This window comes from Sander lucioperca, chromosome 10 (assembly GCF_008315115.2).
Source record: "Sander lucioperca isolate FBNREF2018 chromosome 10, SLUC_FBN_1.2, whole genome shotgun sequence".
Taxonomy (NCBI): Eukaryota; Metazoa; Chordata; class Actinopteri; order Perciformes; family Percidae; genus Sander; species Sander lucioperca.
Genome location: NC_050182.1, coordinates 24,634,066 through 24,651,257, shown reverse-complemented (window position 1 = coordinate 24,651,257; position 17,192 = coordinate 24,634,066). Strand labels below are relative to the sequence as shown.

Here is a 17,192-nt window from a genome sequence, read left to right as displayed (position 1 = left end):
GTTATTGGATGAAGTACAGTTCATTTTAATTCCAGCAGATGGAGGTACGAACACACCCCTCCCCCCTCTCTCTCTTCTCCCCCTTCTTCTTTCTGCTCCCTTTAGATTTCTGTTTAGTTGGTTTCTTTTCTGTTGACCTGCACTTTTAAGCCCTTTAAATTGACAGATAATATAGGCTATTTCCTCTTACCTGTGTTATTTATCACTTGTATGTTTTGGTGTAAGTTGCCCAGTGTTGAAGATATCGGCTGTAGAAATGTCTGCCTTCTCTCCAAAATAATGGAACAATATGGGCTTGTGGTGCTCAAAGGGCCACAAAAAAATAAAATAAAAAAAACTCAACAGCAATTTCTATTTTATCATGACCTGGTTACTCAAGATTATCCACATGCAGTTCATGTAAGAACTATGGTAGAAGGAAAATAATTCTTACATGAAACTCGAAAATGCAAAAACACTTGGTCCCCCCTTGCCTCAGAAATGCAACTCGCAACTCGCACCAAAACAATCTAAACTGATAGCACTAACAGATAAGACGGAAAATGTGTATTTTTCATTTTGGGGGGAACTGTCCCTTTAAGATATGATCCTGTCCTACACTGTATTTATTACAAATTTAACGTATTAGCCTAGGCTTATACTACATCTTTCACATCCACCTTGACAATTTATTGTTGGGCTAAGTAAGATGTGTTTTACTCTCTTAATGATGGCTAAATTCTATTTAACATTTCACTATCACACTTGAATAGAACTGAGCCATCATTAATGTTATTAGTAACATTTGTGCTTTTCCTACTATGACACGTCAAAATGTCTGCTGTTGATGCCTTTTTTGTAAATCTTCTCTGATTTGCTACCACTGTCATTATATTTGTTGTGTTTAATCCAATATTGTTTTCACTATTTCACAATTACTCCCAGTGAAAACTTCAAAGACAAACTCCTGCCATCTACCTTTATTGGAAATATGTTTGGCTCACTTCATATGCACTTACACACTTAGTAAAGGTGTCACTCTGTCTCTGTCCCACGCACACAAACATACACATTTTACATGAAGTCAATTTATTACAGTACACACTGCTACATGCTACATTTAAATTACCAGTTGTGAGAACGAAAGAAAATACAGGAATGAGTGAAAAAACTGGTAGGCAGTGGTACTACTGGTGCAAGTGTTACTTGAATAAAAGTAGCAATACCTAATTATAAAAACACTACAAGTAAATGTCCTGTATTCTTACTTACGTAGAAAATAAAGAAAATAAAGTTAAATAAATAAAGTATGCATCAGGCAGTATTATATTTTAACTACTTCATATAGGCTACTGCTGGGTACTTTCATCTATAACAATGCAACAAATCATACACAACAAAATGTATACGCTGCTCATATGTTTTGTACAATCTTGATCATCAAAGTAACTAGTTAAGACAGCTGTTGATATGAGGGAATATGTTGTGTTTCACTGGAAAACAGGAGTTGCATTTCTACATAATTTTGATTAAAATATAAAGGGAAGAGCAGGAGGGAACTTAGTTTTTTTTTCTGCCTAGTACGACATTTTTCACCAATTTCTCTTAGGCTATATCCTGTAAATAATTCTTCTTTATATTGTGACTTTTTTAATTACCCTCCCACTCTCTACAAGAACTTCTTTTCCATCCTCTCTGTCCCCTCTTGTCATCTCTCTCTTCTTCTTTGTCAGGAGGTGAAATGCCACCACACTTCCCACCACCACGAAACAGAGGGCCAGAATTACAAATCCCAGTCCCAGTAAGTGAGAGGTTCCTCCTTCAGAGTGGTTCAGTTGGTCCCACAGCCCCACTGCTACACAACTGAAGCCGATGAGAGTTCCCCAAAAACCAAAAGCCAGCATACAGGATCCACAAGACAGCTCAACACCCCCAGTCACCATAGTGACGCCCGCAACCGAGACAACCCCTCCTGGTAAGGTCACTGTCTCAGATTTAGGGTCGTAGGCAACAGTAGAAGTGACATCTGATAGAGTTGAAGGATCAAGTGTTTCCATCTTGGTTGTTATGGTTGGTTTTAATTCCTTTGTCAGATGGCCAGCTTCTTCTTCTGTCTTACTCCTACAATATGACACATAGTCCTGATTTAAAACCCTTAACATCAGAGTTTCCCCTTTTTATTTCCCTTTATGTAGCTGTAAGATAGGAAACAAATCGTCTTATCGCTAGTTCCAACTCTTCATTGAAGCTACAGTATATGATGTTTAAACCGAGTGAAATATTCAAACCATGTTTTTTATTTCACCAAAGCATCATTTACACGTTTCCCGAAAATACGCCTAATAGCCTTATATATTTGGTATCTTTGGGAAATTTGGGATCTCCACAACAATTTTAAATAAAGTTCTGTGGGTGTAAACAATGTTGGGCTGCACAGCATTAGTATGTAATGACTGACCCATTAACTGGGTTTAAAAAATATAGAATAATAATATTTTAACACTGGTCAGTTAAATGCTGGTTTAAGATACAAAGCAACTGAATTAAAGTTTAGATACAAATACAGGTGCCGTCTAAGGATTTGGTGGTGGCGGCGAGGAAAAACTTTCACTTATACTAGATCGCTAATGCCCCAGATGCATATCTTTACTTTTTAATCAGTTTCATAGAATAGAATATGAAAAACATTTGCTTACACCAGAAATTTGGATGAATTGATAAGTAATTTCAAAATCAAGAAACTATGTTAATAGTGATAACTTTACTTAAACTATTTATATAATAAGTACAGCATTGCTTACCTCAGCGTTAAATCTGAAGCTCAGATGTTAGCGGAAAAGTCCTTTAAATTCATAGATGTGATTTTGTTTTTGTCCAGGTATGTGAGTGATGTTAGTGAAAGCCTAAAAGTGCTGCTGACTTTCTCTCTGGACAATGGGTGTAGAAATGTGAGCAGGGGCCCCAAGTGCTGTTACCTTTATCATATACGTCACAACCTGAGGCCTCACAAGATGGTAGACACAATTGTTAAGATTGTTGTCAATGTTTGTTTGTTCCTCTCTTCCCTTGTACTCAGTAGGAAGCTCTTGTCTGTCATTAAGCATCATTATAACCCATTACCAGATATTTATCTAGGAACAACTCCCTTCCTCTTTTCCTCTCTCTTTCAGTCTTAAGATTTGAGTCGTGTCCCACCAAGGCATTGTTTGGCCTGAGAGTGGATTTTTCTTTTTAAAAATATTTTCCTGTTCAGCATTCACATTTCTCATCTCCCTGCTTGGGAGTGCATATTATGTAGTCAGTGCTTTTACTTCTAAAACTTTAGGACATGAGGTGTACTATTCAACTTTGTGACTATTTTGAAATACGATTGAGAGTTAATATGTTGAAAAGTCACATTTTTATCGTGATGTTCATTTGGGAAATAACGATTAATAATCACATTAAAAAATAAAAACCTTTAATTTTAAACAAATTCCTTGTCTGCTTGGTTCTCATACTAAGTAAAGGAGTACATGAATGAATAGGCCAGCCCTGTTTACACAGAGTGGGGCAGATGTACAATATATGTGTCAGTGCTGACGTTGAGGTGGCTCCCAGGTCAATGCTGCGCTGTAAGGTGAAGCTTGATACCACCAGATAATTGGCTATAATGCTGCCCAGCCAACTGGGATGTCGCCAGCATCACTGGTCTAATTGCAGATATTTCTAGATGTATTGACTCCTACTATCAATAAACTTTAACCTGTAACTGCACTACTTTTATTATACTATATTTATTTTATTATTTTATTTATATTTTGTATTATACGTTACTGCCTGCAAAAGAAATTTATATTATGTTCATTGTTGCAAAGCAATGTAATAGCTGCTACAAAGAATGTATTCTTTCTTGAGTGTCATTCATTGTCATTTTTTTGTCAAAAGTGATCACAAATCCTTTCTTGCTCAAGCTCTAGCAATTAGTGGAGGTAGGGTAAAGGTCAGGCGCAGAGAGGGTTTGTGGAGAGGAGGGGGTAATTCTGTTGGCTTTGGCACTCACAGGATGATGATGATGATGTAATTGGCTAAGGGTTGGATTGGGTGGGACAGGGCAGGTCAGAAGTAATCCAATAGATAGTCTCACTGAGCATATTTATGGAGCAAAGAAAATCCTGCTAACAAACAGAGTGTACATAAAAAGGGCTACTAATGCTATCAACTTGTGTTTTCATCCGCCCTGTTTCAATATACACACCGCTCGTGCCAATTTATTAACACATACAGCCCCACCTCCATGCTGAGTTGGTCTGAAACAGCAGTTAAAACAATCAAGATAATACTTTCAGTCTAATCAAAGCAGACACACAGAAAACTGACTGATGATGTAAATGTGTCAGCCAAAGTGAAGTATGATGTGCTGATGCGTCACAGTAATGGATTCTGTGATGGATGTTTACAGTAAAGATAGAGACCATATACAGAGAAAGAGTTTCTAGGGAGTGGGTAGAAAAATGAAGTAAAAATGAAGGGGCGCCTTGTGCATGAGACAATACTTTGTGAAGGGAAACGTGAAGCCTAGGACCATGAAAGGCTAAAAAGAAGGAGGCTTTGTCAGCCCAACAACAAAAACATAATTTTGCAAACAATTTTTTTTTGAGTAAGAAAAGACAGGCAAAACTTTGAAAAGGCTAGTGACAGAGAAGTCAGTGAAAGGACATCATAGCTTCGGTAGGACAGGTAGGAGGTCATGGGCCGGCAGTGCTGATGATATGAGGGGCGTAGGTGGGATTGGAGGTATAGGGGAAGCTAAACTGCATGGCAGTCTGGAATTAGATGTCAGTGGTCAACTAAACCCATTGGTGAGGACACTAATGAAATAGCAGACATACTGCTGAAGAACCTAAAGTATTGAAAACAGGGTCTCCCTTCATGTCTGCTAATCTGCTGGTCAGTGTTTAAAAGTGTATACGTTTTTATGATTATGTAGCATTCAATTACTTCTCAATTTCCTGAAGGGGTTGTTACCACAAGGATACATTGAAATGCATTGAACTGAACTCTGTTGATAAATATTGAGTTATTAAGTAAGACTATTAACTTCTTGGATACACCACTACAAGGCATTACTCAGAAATCCTACTTTTTAAAAATAAATAATTAAACAAAGAAATGAACTCAACACTGTCATATACTGTAGATCTTTCTAGACTTCCAGACCCAATAGAGAAAAGTAGGATCCAGGGCGTCATTTTAGTCTAAAGCTCAGCCACCTTACAGTAAATCCCGCATTAACTTAATTAACCCAGTCATCCATGGTAGGAGTGTGTTTCCCCCTGCCCTCCTGATCTCTCACTGTCTTACTGCTGAGACACACACTCAGTTCTCCAGCCATCATCTGCCACACAACACACAGGTAAGCGTTCCCTACATGTTTAGATCATCCTCACATTGTGATTTATTGATATAGTAGTATCAACATATTTAGGATTTCATAAGTGGACTGTACTAATATGTGTAAATCTTTTTTTCACTTCAGGGTGTCTTTGGCCTTTATACATCAACAGGAGAGGTCAAGCCAGTGAACAAATATTTTTGAACAGGAGAAGATAAACTCAGGTGGCAAATATTTGCAAGTGAGTATAGTCAGAACTGACACATTACTAAGACACTGAGAGCATCTACCATGGGAAATTCAACCAGTAGCGCAATTTCAAAGGAGATCCTGCAGGACCTGAAGCTCAACACCAAATTCACTGAAAATGAGATCTCTCAGTGGTATGAGAACTTTCAGACGCAGTGCCCAACGGGACGCATAACACCTGAAGAGTTTGAGCAGATCTACACCCGCTTCTTCCCTGACAGTGATTCCAAGAGCTATGCACGACATGTGTTTCGCTCCTTTGACACCAACGATGATGGCACTTTGGACTTCAAGGAGTACATCATCGCACTGCACATGACCTCCACTGGGAAGACGACCCGGAAACTGGAGTGGGCCTTCTCGCTGTTTGATGTGGACAAGAACGGATACATCAACAAGACAGAAGTGACGGAGATCTGCCAGGTGAGAGGGATACATGCAGTGATGTTTAGGAAGAGGATGAAAGGATTAGACACTTTAATAGTATGACAAAAATCAAATAATAATATCCTCTATTTCTACAGTGTGAGGATGTATCTTGCTCTAAACATTCTGCCTCTTTGGAATAATTTCTAAACATCAAACTATGTTGACTAGGAGTGCTAAATACAGAAAGGTTATAACATTTGACCATCATTTTAAACTTTTTTTGCTGCTATAAACACATAATAGACATTTAAGCTGTTCTGTTGTCTCCAGGGAAATGTTTTATACTAAGGTGTCAAAGCTACAGAGAGAAAATATGAGGATTACTTGACATTATTCAATCCAGTCCAATAGTCCTGTAGTATACTACTTTTTAAGTTTATAATGTTAATTTGAAAGTTATATGACAGTGAGGTGGTGTTGATTTAACTCAAAGGTAATTTTAGTTTAATGTAGAATAGTTTTGGATTATTATTGTTGGAGCACATCATATTGTCAGGTTCTCCTGGTATTTTGCCAGTTCCCTTTTAGACCCATGGACAAAAATAGTTGTTATACCATCCCTATAATTAGTATTTAGGTCTCAGTACTATTTGCCAGCCCAATTAGCTATAGTCTATTTGGGCCTCAAACCCCTGATAATCTCTGTGATTACAGGGTTAACTCTGAAACGATGTAGGCAGTCCTATTCCTAGGCTAAGATAATAATAATAATAAGACTCTTGTATCGCTCTGTCTATAGACGGACTGCTTATCCCTAATCCATGTTCCTTTAATTCATGAGGCTGCCACTTCCCACTGTTAGATGTATTTATGCTAATTATTGTGTAATAGTTGTTGTTAGCCATTGTTTTCATATAATCAATACTCAGTCTGATGAATGTTGTAACGTTTCTTATCTACTGTTCTAAGACGAATGATATAGTATTGTAAGAGGTTTAGACAGATCAGCCAAGTTTCCAGCTGGCATTGTAATGGGATTTCATTCCTGGCCAACTGGCCTGAGTCCATGTGCATCACATTTACAACCACTGTACAAAATAGCTACATTTTAAAGTCACACTGCCAAAAGTTTAACAACCTACAACAGAATTAGACTCTGTGGAGAGGCAATAAACAGATCTGCTATATGCAGAGAAGCTAACATCGTTATTACAGAAAGATAATCCAGCTATATCGGTTTTCATTTGTGGGTTTGAAGAGTAAACAAGTAAGGAGCAGGACGAGCCAATTTTACTTTAGTCTAGTATGGTACACTGATATGATGAGATGTAAAAACAGTGTATCTTTAAGGGGGTGTCCACATTTGTATGTGATACAGATCTGGTTTTATTATGTATAAGTGACCCATAACTGTTTGTCATCTATAAACTCCCATTGTAAACTAAACAGAGCACAAGACCAGAGGGGCAAGATGGAGGGACAGTCTAGGGAGAAAAGAGATGACATCTTGGTGTCTGGCCTGTGGCCTGAGTCTTGGCACTAATCCATGTTAATCTAGATGTCTTAAATGTGGGAGATGAGTGCTTCCTCTCTAAGTGGGACACACACTTAAAGGCCTAAACCTAAAGTGCACAGTCATTTAAAATCTTCTGGATTCTAAGTAGCATATTTCAGATTCATTATGTCTGAGAAATGACACACAGGTCTAGATGTGCTAACGTGGGCTGCTTAATTATTAATTCATTAATTTTTTAACTTGTATACATAGTCTTCATAAATATACATAAATTGTGACGGCCAAGCCCTCCAGGATTGCTCTCGTAACTGCTGCTAATCTGGTGGGCAGATCAGGTGTCGTGGGGATTGCAGGCTACATTTTATGTAAGATTTAATTGTAGGCTACTTGATTTGGTTGTATTCAGCCAAATTGCCCAGTGAGTATACAATGCCTAATGACAGTAATCAGGGACTAGACATAAGAAAAAGTGTTGGCCTTTAGCTTTTCTCTAAATGTCAAGTTGTTTTTCATCAGACGCTCTATAAACCACAAGACACTAATTAACTTGACTCACTTGTCCTACAGGCTACATGTTTCTTGGCTTGCACACATTCGTTTTATATGCTGTGTTGACGTTCCATACATTATTTCTTTGAGAGAAATGATGTAGCTTAATCACAGATCTTATACGTAACCCCCTCTCAGGCCATATTTAAGCTGATCCCCAAGGAGGACCAGAGCAAGTTACCAGAGGATGAGAACACACCCGAGAAGAGAGCCAACAAGCTGTGGTCTTACTTCGAAAAGAAAGACAACGGTAAAGGAAATAACACACGTTTGTTTACACATTCTGCCGCCACTGTGCATGACAGGTCATTGTGATCTTATCGCTACGCACTTATGTTAAAGAGAGATCAAATCTGCGTGAGCTCTTACTACCTCTCCTCAGCAGCTGTTCTTACATCCTGTAGTGAAGATTACATTTTACAGCTGTTTGGCTTGACAATAATACACCACTGGGGGCACATCCCCCCAGTTACAGCATCACATGTGTCATGCAAGCTTTATTATGTATGTACCAGCCATGCATCATGAACCCTTAAGTGACTTCACTGCATGCTACTGTCACACACACACACACACACACACACACACACACACACACACACACACACACATAGGAGATAAGACAGGATTTCTTAGATAAGAAACAGGTGCATTTTTCAACCTCATCATGACACCAAACTACTTGCTATATATCTTGTTTACTGTTTTCTCTTACTTTATTTTTTTCTCTCATAGAGCGACTGGCTGAAGGAGAGTTCATCAAAGGAGTGATTGAAAATGAGAATGCAATGCGTCTTATCCACTATGAACCAATTAAACAATAAAGTCATTCCTATTTTATCCCCTCTCATTAGACTCTCTTAAACTTTTACTTTTTCTCAGCCTCACATGCTTCCTCCTCCCTCCTCTTTCATCCACTCAATACCTCCGTGTAAATACTCTTCTCTGCAGTGTCTTGGTTGCAATTAACCTTTCAGTAAGTTTTCATTTGTCATATTGGTTTACTATCATGTTTGTCTATTAATTTATGTGAAATAGAAGCTAAAAGAGGTAAATTATGGCATAGTGTTTAAAATGTGTACAGCTAAAAATAAGATTTATGGTGACTATTATTGATGCGATACATATATACATTCAGAATGTGTATTATAAATGTGTCCTACTGTTTAAATGGTTCAAAAATGTTTTGACTCTGGAGAAATTAATGGTAATGGCAAATCTAAGTATCATACCCAATTGTTAGCTCACTTAAGTTTTTTGTTTTTTTTACATAACTGGAAATGTCTTAATAGACATGGTAGCTCTGAAGTGTTGTACTCTATTCACTGTACAATCAATTAAATATTTTCTCATAAATCTGCTTTGAAAATCTATATTTTTTGTCTTTCCCAGAAAAACAATAAACTTGTCTATGACACAGAAACATACTGTGTTTATAATGCTAGCAAAAATTACGCTTTGTGTTTTAGGTTTTCAATTATATGTTGTTCAATTATTATGTCTCAGACAGTAAATCCAGGAGTGTCCCACATGTAAAACCTACAAAAATTTAAGGTAGATTTTTGTACGTTTATTTAAAAAATGTTGCCTGTATAATTTTATGTTAAACACAGTAAATACCTGAATTTAAACACAATTATTTCCCTGAAAGAGTGATGTTTTTGTGTGTGTGTGTGTGTGTGTGTGTGTGTGTGTGTTTCTTTCCAACTTTCGTTCTAACCCCTCACAACCTGCTCCCCCGCTCCATCCCTTCACATGCCCTCCATCTCTCCTCACTCTATTCCTCCTTCATTTCCATCCAATTCGGGATTACTGGTTTACACATAATCTTCTGTTCAACATCAGAGAGCAGACTTTTCAAAATCTCTGTAATCTTTCTATCACTATGTGTCTATCGTATGGGTTTGTCTGTGCATCTGCAGTGAGACTGTGTTTGTTTTAGCCTCTGGTCTACATGCATTGCATCAAAAGTTTGTCACAAGCAAGAGAAGAGCTTGAAAAAAACAAATGTTGAATGGCCAACTCAGATAAATGAGAAAGGACAGGCTGACCTGTTTAGGTATCAGCAGAAGAAACTTCCACCCCGTCTAGGCAGTGAAATGATCATTGATATGACTTGTCCTGATACATTGCATGTTAAAATATAAACAATTAAGTAATAATTAAGTTTATATTACAGAAAGAAACACACATTTACTTTCCTACCATGAGGCACTGAGAAATACTCCTAAAACATGCAGTCTTGCATGCCAGTGTGACATATTCATACATTGTAGTCTTTACAGTTTAATATGTGTTGATTTCACCGGCCTTCAAGCACAAATTAGTATGTCCCAACTTCACTGAAAGTCAAAGAAAATAAAAAACAGCATCTGTTTGCCCACATTGATCCTTCTCCAGCACAGTGACAGAGTCTATCCTTTTTCAGTTTTTCAGCCCTTGTAAGTTGATGGATATAAAAGAGCCCCTAACAAGGTGAATCAACTCGGTCCATGGCCTCATCCATCTCATCCATCTCTCTCTCACAGTCTTCACACCCCTCTGGCCCACAGCCTCCTACTAAAACCAGCGTTGGCACATCCCCATTTCCTACTCCAACCACACTACCATTCGGGGCCCACGCTACATCGATCATGCCGTCTGGACACTGCAACAGGCCACTGACAGAGTAGAGCCCGCCCCCTGGAACAACCTCATCATAGGAAGGAGCATGAGTGGCGTTTCTTGCTTCCTCCAAACGGAGCCTCTGTCTGCGACGGAGCTCGATGATGGTCTTTGTGTAGGAGTTGAGGGTGACCACAGCGGCCCCCATACAGCAACTAAAGGACACCCAGGCAAGACTGGAAACAGGAGATTTAGGATAATTAGAGAGAGAAGAGAAACATGTCATCATAGCCTGTAAATAACAAGTAGTATATGTACAATGCTTTAAACATATAGGCTTGAATCTCTAAAGAGCAGCCACCTACGCAAAAGACCAGCCGTAGTCCCAGGACTGAGGCCTCCAGTCTTTGGGGCCCACAATGACTGTCATCTGAAATACTGTAGTGTACATCATATGGGCCACCATCCCAAGAAGACCTACAGTACATGAGGGGTGAAACAAATAAAAAACAGACCGAACCAAGAAGGATGACCATGCAAATAAAGAATGATATATGGAGAAGGAGGTGGTTATAAAGTTAGGGAAGGAAAAGACACTTAGTCTCACCTGATAACACAGTACAGATAGCTGCATAGGCATTGATTTTTAGCGAGTGCATCTCTTTATGGGAACACAAGACTTCCAGCCACATCAGTAAGAATCCCATCCCCAGCAGGCCAATGTACGTAAACTCTGAAATAACTGACAGCCAGAGCACACCTGCAACATTTGAAAATACATACACAATTGACAAACACGCATCCACATCAAAAAAAATATTTAAATGGGAGAAAAAATTATTTCATGGTTTTTATATTTCAGCTGATACAGAACTCACCTTGTGTTTCTCCAGGTGTTAACTCTATAAAGCTTCGACATTTCTCCCCTGCCAACCAAATTTACAGAAATGAACAAAATGAAAACAGAAAACATTTAAATATAAATGAAAAGATTTTATCGGAGAGCTGAGAATGAAATAAACCTTTGAAAATCTACTAATATTACTAATATTGTGACAAGATGTTGATGAAGTGTTTGGACGTGTGCGTTGTGGCCTTACCATCACTGTGTTTCTCGCAACTTTCCCAGAAACCAGTGTGGAAGTATCTAAAAGCAAACTTGTCTTCTCCCGTCTCCCATATGTACTGAACCGCGTTGGCCATCTGCCTCTGTCTAATCTTGGCCAGCTCGTCCCTCCTGGCTGGAGACAGTGTGCGGTTGAAGGGGTTCTGTGTGGGACTCTCTGTGTGACAGCACAAGAGGAAGACAATGAGAAGAGCATTTTAGGTACATCTTTGTATCGCTTATTCCTGTTATGATAATGCAGTTGGTGGCAGGATCCAAAAATGCACTGGGTGGATCTCTTTACAGCTCTTTAGACATAGAGGTTCCAACGCATTTATACTCGCACACATCTGTGGTCCATCTATTCTCCAAACCAATCCAGACTTGCATTTCTTTAGAATGTGGGAGGAAAAGCCACATACACAGGAGCAATATTATGCAAACACCAAACAAGCACAGGACGCGCTTACAGGTACCAGCATTAACAACTGATCCCCTCGGAGAAAATCAAAAACATAAACATACAGTACATGCATGTGCAGGCAAGCAGATGCACAAACACACACAGAAGTGCATAATGCAAATTAACTCATGCATCAAAAAGTCAGAGAGTAGAATTAAATGAATAACACACACTTTGCATGCAGGTGTGTGTTGATGTGAAATTATTGAGTGAGCACAAAACAAATCTGTTAATCACACCATGGCCTCAAAAGTATCATGCGTCTGTGTTTTCCAGTCACATGCAGGTTTGTCAGCCAGCACCTTGTTATCCCACATGTGTGTGTTTGTAAATCAGGCTTATAAGCATAAGGGAGACTCAAATCCACAATTGTAAAGGTAGATCTTGCTGTACAAGTACACAAAGTACATGTAGTGATCAAAGATTATTCTTTTATGCAGTGAGAGCTGTTAATCGCATTGTGGATTAAGCGTATCTGTTGAGAAAATAAAAAAAAACCTGGCAGCAGACAGTGCACTCTCCCCCATAAACCAATAAACCTTTGGGATCTACCCTCACACCCTGCAGATTAATACTAAGCCATAATTAAGTTTACTGTGGGACTAATGTATGTGCAAAAAGAGATTAAAAAACATAAAACCAAGGACAATCAGTTTCTCACATGAGGAGAAGCCTGTCAGTTTATCCATTCAGATTAGTTTGAGGTATTGGTTGTTATGCAGTGACACAAGTGCAAAGATCAAGAAATTCAATACTTATAACCTGTAATCAGGTTCAAATATCAAGGCCACATTTTCGTGAAGTCAATGTGAAAAAGCTGCATTTTATATCATCGGCACATTTTGAAAGCCTTATTCAATTCAATTCAATTCAATTTTATTTATAGTATCAAATCATAACAAGAGTTATCTCGAGACACTTTACAGATAGAGTAGGTCTAGACCAAACTCTGTAGTTTATGAAGCCCCAACTATTACAGTGGTTGCCTCAAGAGCAAGCATTAGCAGTAGCTATTGCGACAGTGGCAAGGAAAAACTCCTTTTTTTGTTAGGAAGAAACCTTGGACAGGAGATGATGCACAATTACAAAGCGACCACATGCACACTCAAACAAAGATGTGACATAATGTATTGTAGGTACACTTACTTAACAGAGAAACATTTTGGTCCATGATGCCTCAACAAGCATCGTGGAGACTGAGGGTGAAGGCTCATTCTTGACAAATTAATCTTAACTTAAAGTCCATTTACTCACTTTTCCATTGGAAAGAGCTTTCAATGTACATCTCACAGAGTTTGGTCAGTGTACTTGATCTTCTGTACGCAATAGAGTCCGCTGATGATAAAGGCTGTGAGATGCAGTTGAAAGCTTAAATTAGGATTGTTTTGTCAAATTATGGTGATTGTGCAGATTTTTACCAGAACATAAATTATACAAATATCTGATTACCATTGGAAATTAGTCATGTGAAGTCGTAAAGCATCTTAAAACAATGATGCATTATCCTGCTGAGAGTAACCTGTGGCGATGATGGGTTGTACTGTCAGTAACAATGTTTCAACATTCCATTTATGCCTGACTATTGCAAAATAGCTAATGCCAGGAAAACATCACCTGACTTTTGACATCAGGTAGGATGACAATTGTGACATGGCTGTGAACGTGTTGCAACAGATATCGGGATTAGTCACCGGGCAACTATTTGTAGTTTAGTATTGTCTTCTTTTGCTTTATGCCAGCTCAAAGCTTAATATTATGAAACACTCCTATTCACCAGTGTGGGACATAACATACTTTACTTAAAAAAAATGTTGAGGTATTTGTAATTGAGTATTTTACTGTATGCTACTTTATACTTTACTACATTTCAGAGGGAAATGTACTTTTTATTCCATTAAATGTATTTGACAGCTATACTTACTGGTTACATTGCAAAATTGGGAGGGAGCTGTTTGCATAAATGGGAAGGTGCTCCTCAAAAAGTGGATATTAAAATAAATGTAATTTAAATTTTGTGTATTTGCCAATAACAGTAAAAGATCAATCAAAGTTACAGTATACTGTATGTAAAAAGAAACCATGAAGAGAAACAATAAAGCCATAGGAAGCACAAAACACAACAAAAAACAACTTCTGATGTGGAGAGGTGAAAGACGATGTAACATCTACCTGTGGTGTAAGGCTCGCTGTTGTTCTGACCACAGTTCTTCATTTTAACGGGCGACAGGCAGAGGGGCTTGACCACCTTGTGGGTGCCCTCACACCAGTAGGAAGTGCAGAGTGCCAGGATGGAGAGGGCCAGAGCCAGAGTGGTCAAGGTCAGGGAGAGCAGGGAGCGAGAGCGACGGGACATACGCTCCAGCATGGCCACACAGGTGAAGAGGGAGGCAGGGGGAGGCCAGAGAGCGAAAGAGAGAGGGGGGAGAAAGTAAGGCACACGTGGGAAGAGGATAAACAGGACAGAAGGTACAGTCACAGATAGAGCTGAGAGGGCAGGACAGATGTTTTGGGGTGGTTTAAAGAGGTGATGAGCTGCCAGGTTTAAATGGAAAGCAAAAGATAAATGTGATGTAACAGTAGACAAAACACATCTGACAAAGCGATACTATAAAGTCAGTGTGATTAAAAGAGAGGAAGATAAAGAGAGTGCGAGGGGAGGGAGCCAGATAAGGTGCTCTGAAGTTGATACACGTGGGAAAGGACAGATGGATCAAAAAAATGAACAAGAAGGGATTTAGGTGGGCGTTGGTTCACTCCAGGAGAAATGCAAGGACATAACAGTATGCTGGCCAGACAGTTTTAATGTGATAGCCTGCTATTGATCCCTGTGGTAAATGCTGTGGCCATACATCCTCTGACCTCAGTACTTGGAGACCCTTTTGTGTGCACTTAATAGATCAGTGTGACTGTACAAAAAAAACATAAAAAATACTAGAATTTATCATTAAAAGTTGTAAAGAGGAGATAGAGGGCATCCTTAAAATCCAATTCATCACCTGGCAAGAAAGTGAAATTAAATAGTTGAATGGAACACATAAAGGCTAAAATCTGGGTGTCCATATGATGACATCAAACTTTGTTGAATGTTAGTAATAGTTAAAAAACTGCCTGAGGTCACATATGTCCTGCAGCTGTGTATAAGGAGGGGTTATGGAAGAATAAGTAACATCTGCTATCCTGTGACTCCGGCTAATATCTTCCTGCTTCCTGGTTAACACACTCAGGCCTGACCCTGCCACTCATTATGAACTCCACTGCTGGACCTTAAGTGAAAGACAAGACAGAGAATAACAAAAGATTACTTTTTTTTGATGAAATTATGGATAAACCACAGATCTACTGTAAATGAAATTTCGGCAAGTAATCCCTGATAATCTTCTTTAATCTGTTTGTGTTAGGTGTGTTTTAGTGTGAAGTGCATTCTGAACATGTCTGCTGTCTTTCTCATGCAATGTCTCCCTGTCAGCCAACAGCCCCTGAAATACAACAGAACATTAGTTAAACCAACTGAATTTAGCAAAATCCCCATGGTGGTTTCTAGTATCTAAATAATGCTGACAGAAGTACATTTAGTAACAGCTCTGGAAATAAGGAATTGAATAAGAAATTATTACTACATATTGACAAAAACACTACAATCTGTACGTTTTACTGTATCTGTAAAATGATTTCTACAATCTGTGCAAGATGTACAATGTCCAAAGAATAAGGCCAGCATAAATACTTTGCGATTGCTGAAATGTTAAAGACAACGATAACTATATGTGCATAGATTTCCAATGAATTGAACTCTGTTTATCATCTGATATTATCACTATTATTTCCTCCAATGAGACACTCCAATTTCTTCTGAATAAACAACATTACTCTTCAGCCTTCACAGATAACATATTAAACATACAGTAGTGTGACCAATGTAAGTTTACAAAAGTTCACAGCATGAACAAATAAGATGACGGTTATTGTTTTTCAGATTTATTGACATTGTCTTCTGGACAAATATTAAGTAGCTGATTAGAAACTGGACACACATTTGCCTCATTTAACCTGCACTATATATATATATATATATATATATATATATATATATATATATATATATATATATATATATATATATATATATTTTGTCAGAAAATAGGCAATAATACATATTATAATTTTTTCAGAAGTCAAAATCTTCATATTACTTGTTTTATCTGAACATCAGTCCAAAGCCCAAAGCTACTCCTTTTCCCATCATAAATGAAAAAGAAAAGCATCAAATTCTCACATTTGGGAAGCTGGAACCAGCAACTGGTATTTTTTATGTGAAAAAAATGGCTGAACGATTAATTTTCTGATACACTTTTCAGCTCGTTATGTTAAAATAATTAGTGACAAGTACCTACCGAAGATCTTTTTCTTGTCCTTTGTAGTATTTCAGGTCAACCATGACGTAATTACCACAGTAAAACACTTCTTGCCGTCCATACCTATGGTCCTTATGGTTATCTCTGTCTTGTTCAAGAGCCCTTAATCAAAAAGCTCCCTAAGAACTTGATTTTAGTTGCTTCATCTGCAACCGATTCTCCATGTCACTGCACTCTTCATCTTTTTCTGTATCTGTCACTAGTTTCCCTCCTCCAGGATGAGCATAAGTGACCCTTACCTCTCCAGCTGCACTCCTCCCTTTAATCCTCCTGACCAATAGTCAGGCGGTGATGCAAGATCGATGGAGCGACTGAGCGTCTCGTCTCCACGCCACTCAACTCTTTTCTGTCTTTCTTGGGAATTTATGTCACAAAACCCATCGTGAATCATGTAATTCCTCTAAGTCCATCTGTTACTGTAGTGCCCCCTCTCTTCCTGTGTCTGTACCTTTTAAAAGGTGGTTCCCTCTCAACCTCCCAAAAACCTTTTCCACCAGTCTAAGCTGTTAGCCAATTTGACCTTAAGGTATTCAATTACTGAACCAAAAGAGTTGATAAAACTGTGAACACTT

General features: G+C 38.4%; 2 protein-coding genes and 1 long non-coding RNA gene across 5 annotated transcripts in view; 1 reads left to right on the top strand and 2 right to left on the bottom strand.

The window, feature by feature from the left end:
• LOC118496007 overlaps window positions 1–2,949 on the bottom strand; it is a 17,795-nt gene extending 14,846 nt beyond the window's left edge. Inside the window, exons 1-2 of the long non-coding RNA XR_004898473.1 lie at window positions 2,781–2,949; window positions 1,091–2,100 (exon numbers count right to left, since the gene is read on the bottom strand). This is a non-coding gene — a long non-coding RNA (uncharacterized LOC118496007). The remainder of the gene's footprint in view (window positions 1–1,090; window positions 2,101–2,780) is intronic.
• On the top strand, window positions 1,862–9,392 carry rcvrn2 (recoverin 2). Of its 2 annotated transcripts, none has more exons than XM_036005957.1 (4): window positions 1,862–1,954; window positions 5,498–6,025; window positions 8,175–8,286; window positions 8,772–9,392. In XM_036005957.1, exons 2-4 carry the CDS (start codon window positions 5,645–5,647, stop codon window positions 8,858–8,860), a joined length of 582 nt encoding a protein of 193 aa, XP_035861850.1. In that variant the 5' UTR covers window positions 1,862–1,954; window positions 5,498–5,644; the 3' UTR covers window positions 8,861–9,392. The 2 variants fall into 2 exon arrangements, with proteins under 2 accessions (XP_035861850.1, XP_031155428.1); XM_031299568.2 differs by lacking the exon at window positions 1,862–1,954 and adding an exon at window positions 5,246–5,374.
• Window positions 8,514–17,192, bottom strand: si:ch211-149k23.9 (germ cell-specific gene 1-like protein). 2 transcript variants are annotated; one of them, XM_031299547.2, is made up of 7 exons: window positions 16,600–17,192; window positions 14,378–15,684; window positions 11,741–11,923; window positions 11,519–11,566; window positions 11,248–11,400; window positions 11,006–11,117; window positions 10,504–10,876 (listed from the first exon to the last, which is right to left on the bottom strand). In XM_031299547.2, the coding sequence occupies exons 2-7, from the start codon at window positions 14,571–14,573 to the stop codon at window positions 10,504–10,506; spliced, it is 1,065 nt and encodes a 354-aa protein (XP_031155407.1). In that variant the 5' UTR covers window positions 14,574–15,684; window positions 16,600–17,192. The 2 variants fall into 2 exon arrangements, with proteins under 2 accessions (XP_031155408.1, XP_031155407.1); XM_031299548.2 differs by lacking the exon at window positions 16,600–17,192 and having other exon boundaries at window positions 8,514–10,876; window positions 14,378–15,700.

Bases quoted from the DNA above. Each gene is read 5' to 3' on its own strand.
- rcvrn2 (XM_036005957.1), top strand. From the start codon at position 5,645: ATGGGAAATTCAACCAGTAGCGCAATTTCAAAGGAGATCCTGCAGGAC. The intron at 6,026-8,174 runs GTGAGAGGGATA...ACCCCCTCTCAG, and splicing joins AAGTGACGGAGATCTGCCAG to GCCATATTTAAGCTGATCCC. The intron at 8,287-8,771 runs GTAAAGGAAATA...TTTCTCTCATAG, and splicing joins CTTCGAAAAGAAAGACAACG to AGCGACTGGCTGAAGGAGAG.
- si:ch211-149k23.9 (XM_031299547.2), bottom strand. From the start codon at position 14,573: ATGCTGGAGCGTATGTCCCGTCGCTCTCGCTCCCTGCTCTCCCTGACC. The intron at 11,567-11,740 runs GTAAGGCCACAA...TTTGGTTGGCAG, and splicing joins TTGCGAGAAACACAGTGATG to GGGAGAAATGTCGAAGCTTT. The intron at 11,118-11,247 runs GTGAGACTAAGT...CATGTACTGTAG, and splicing joins TATCTGTACTGTGTTATCAG to GTCTTCTTGGGATGGTGGCC.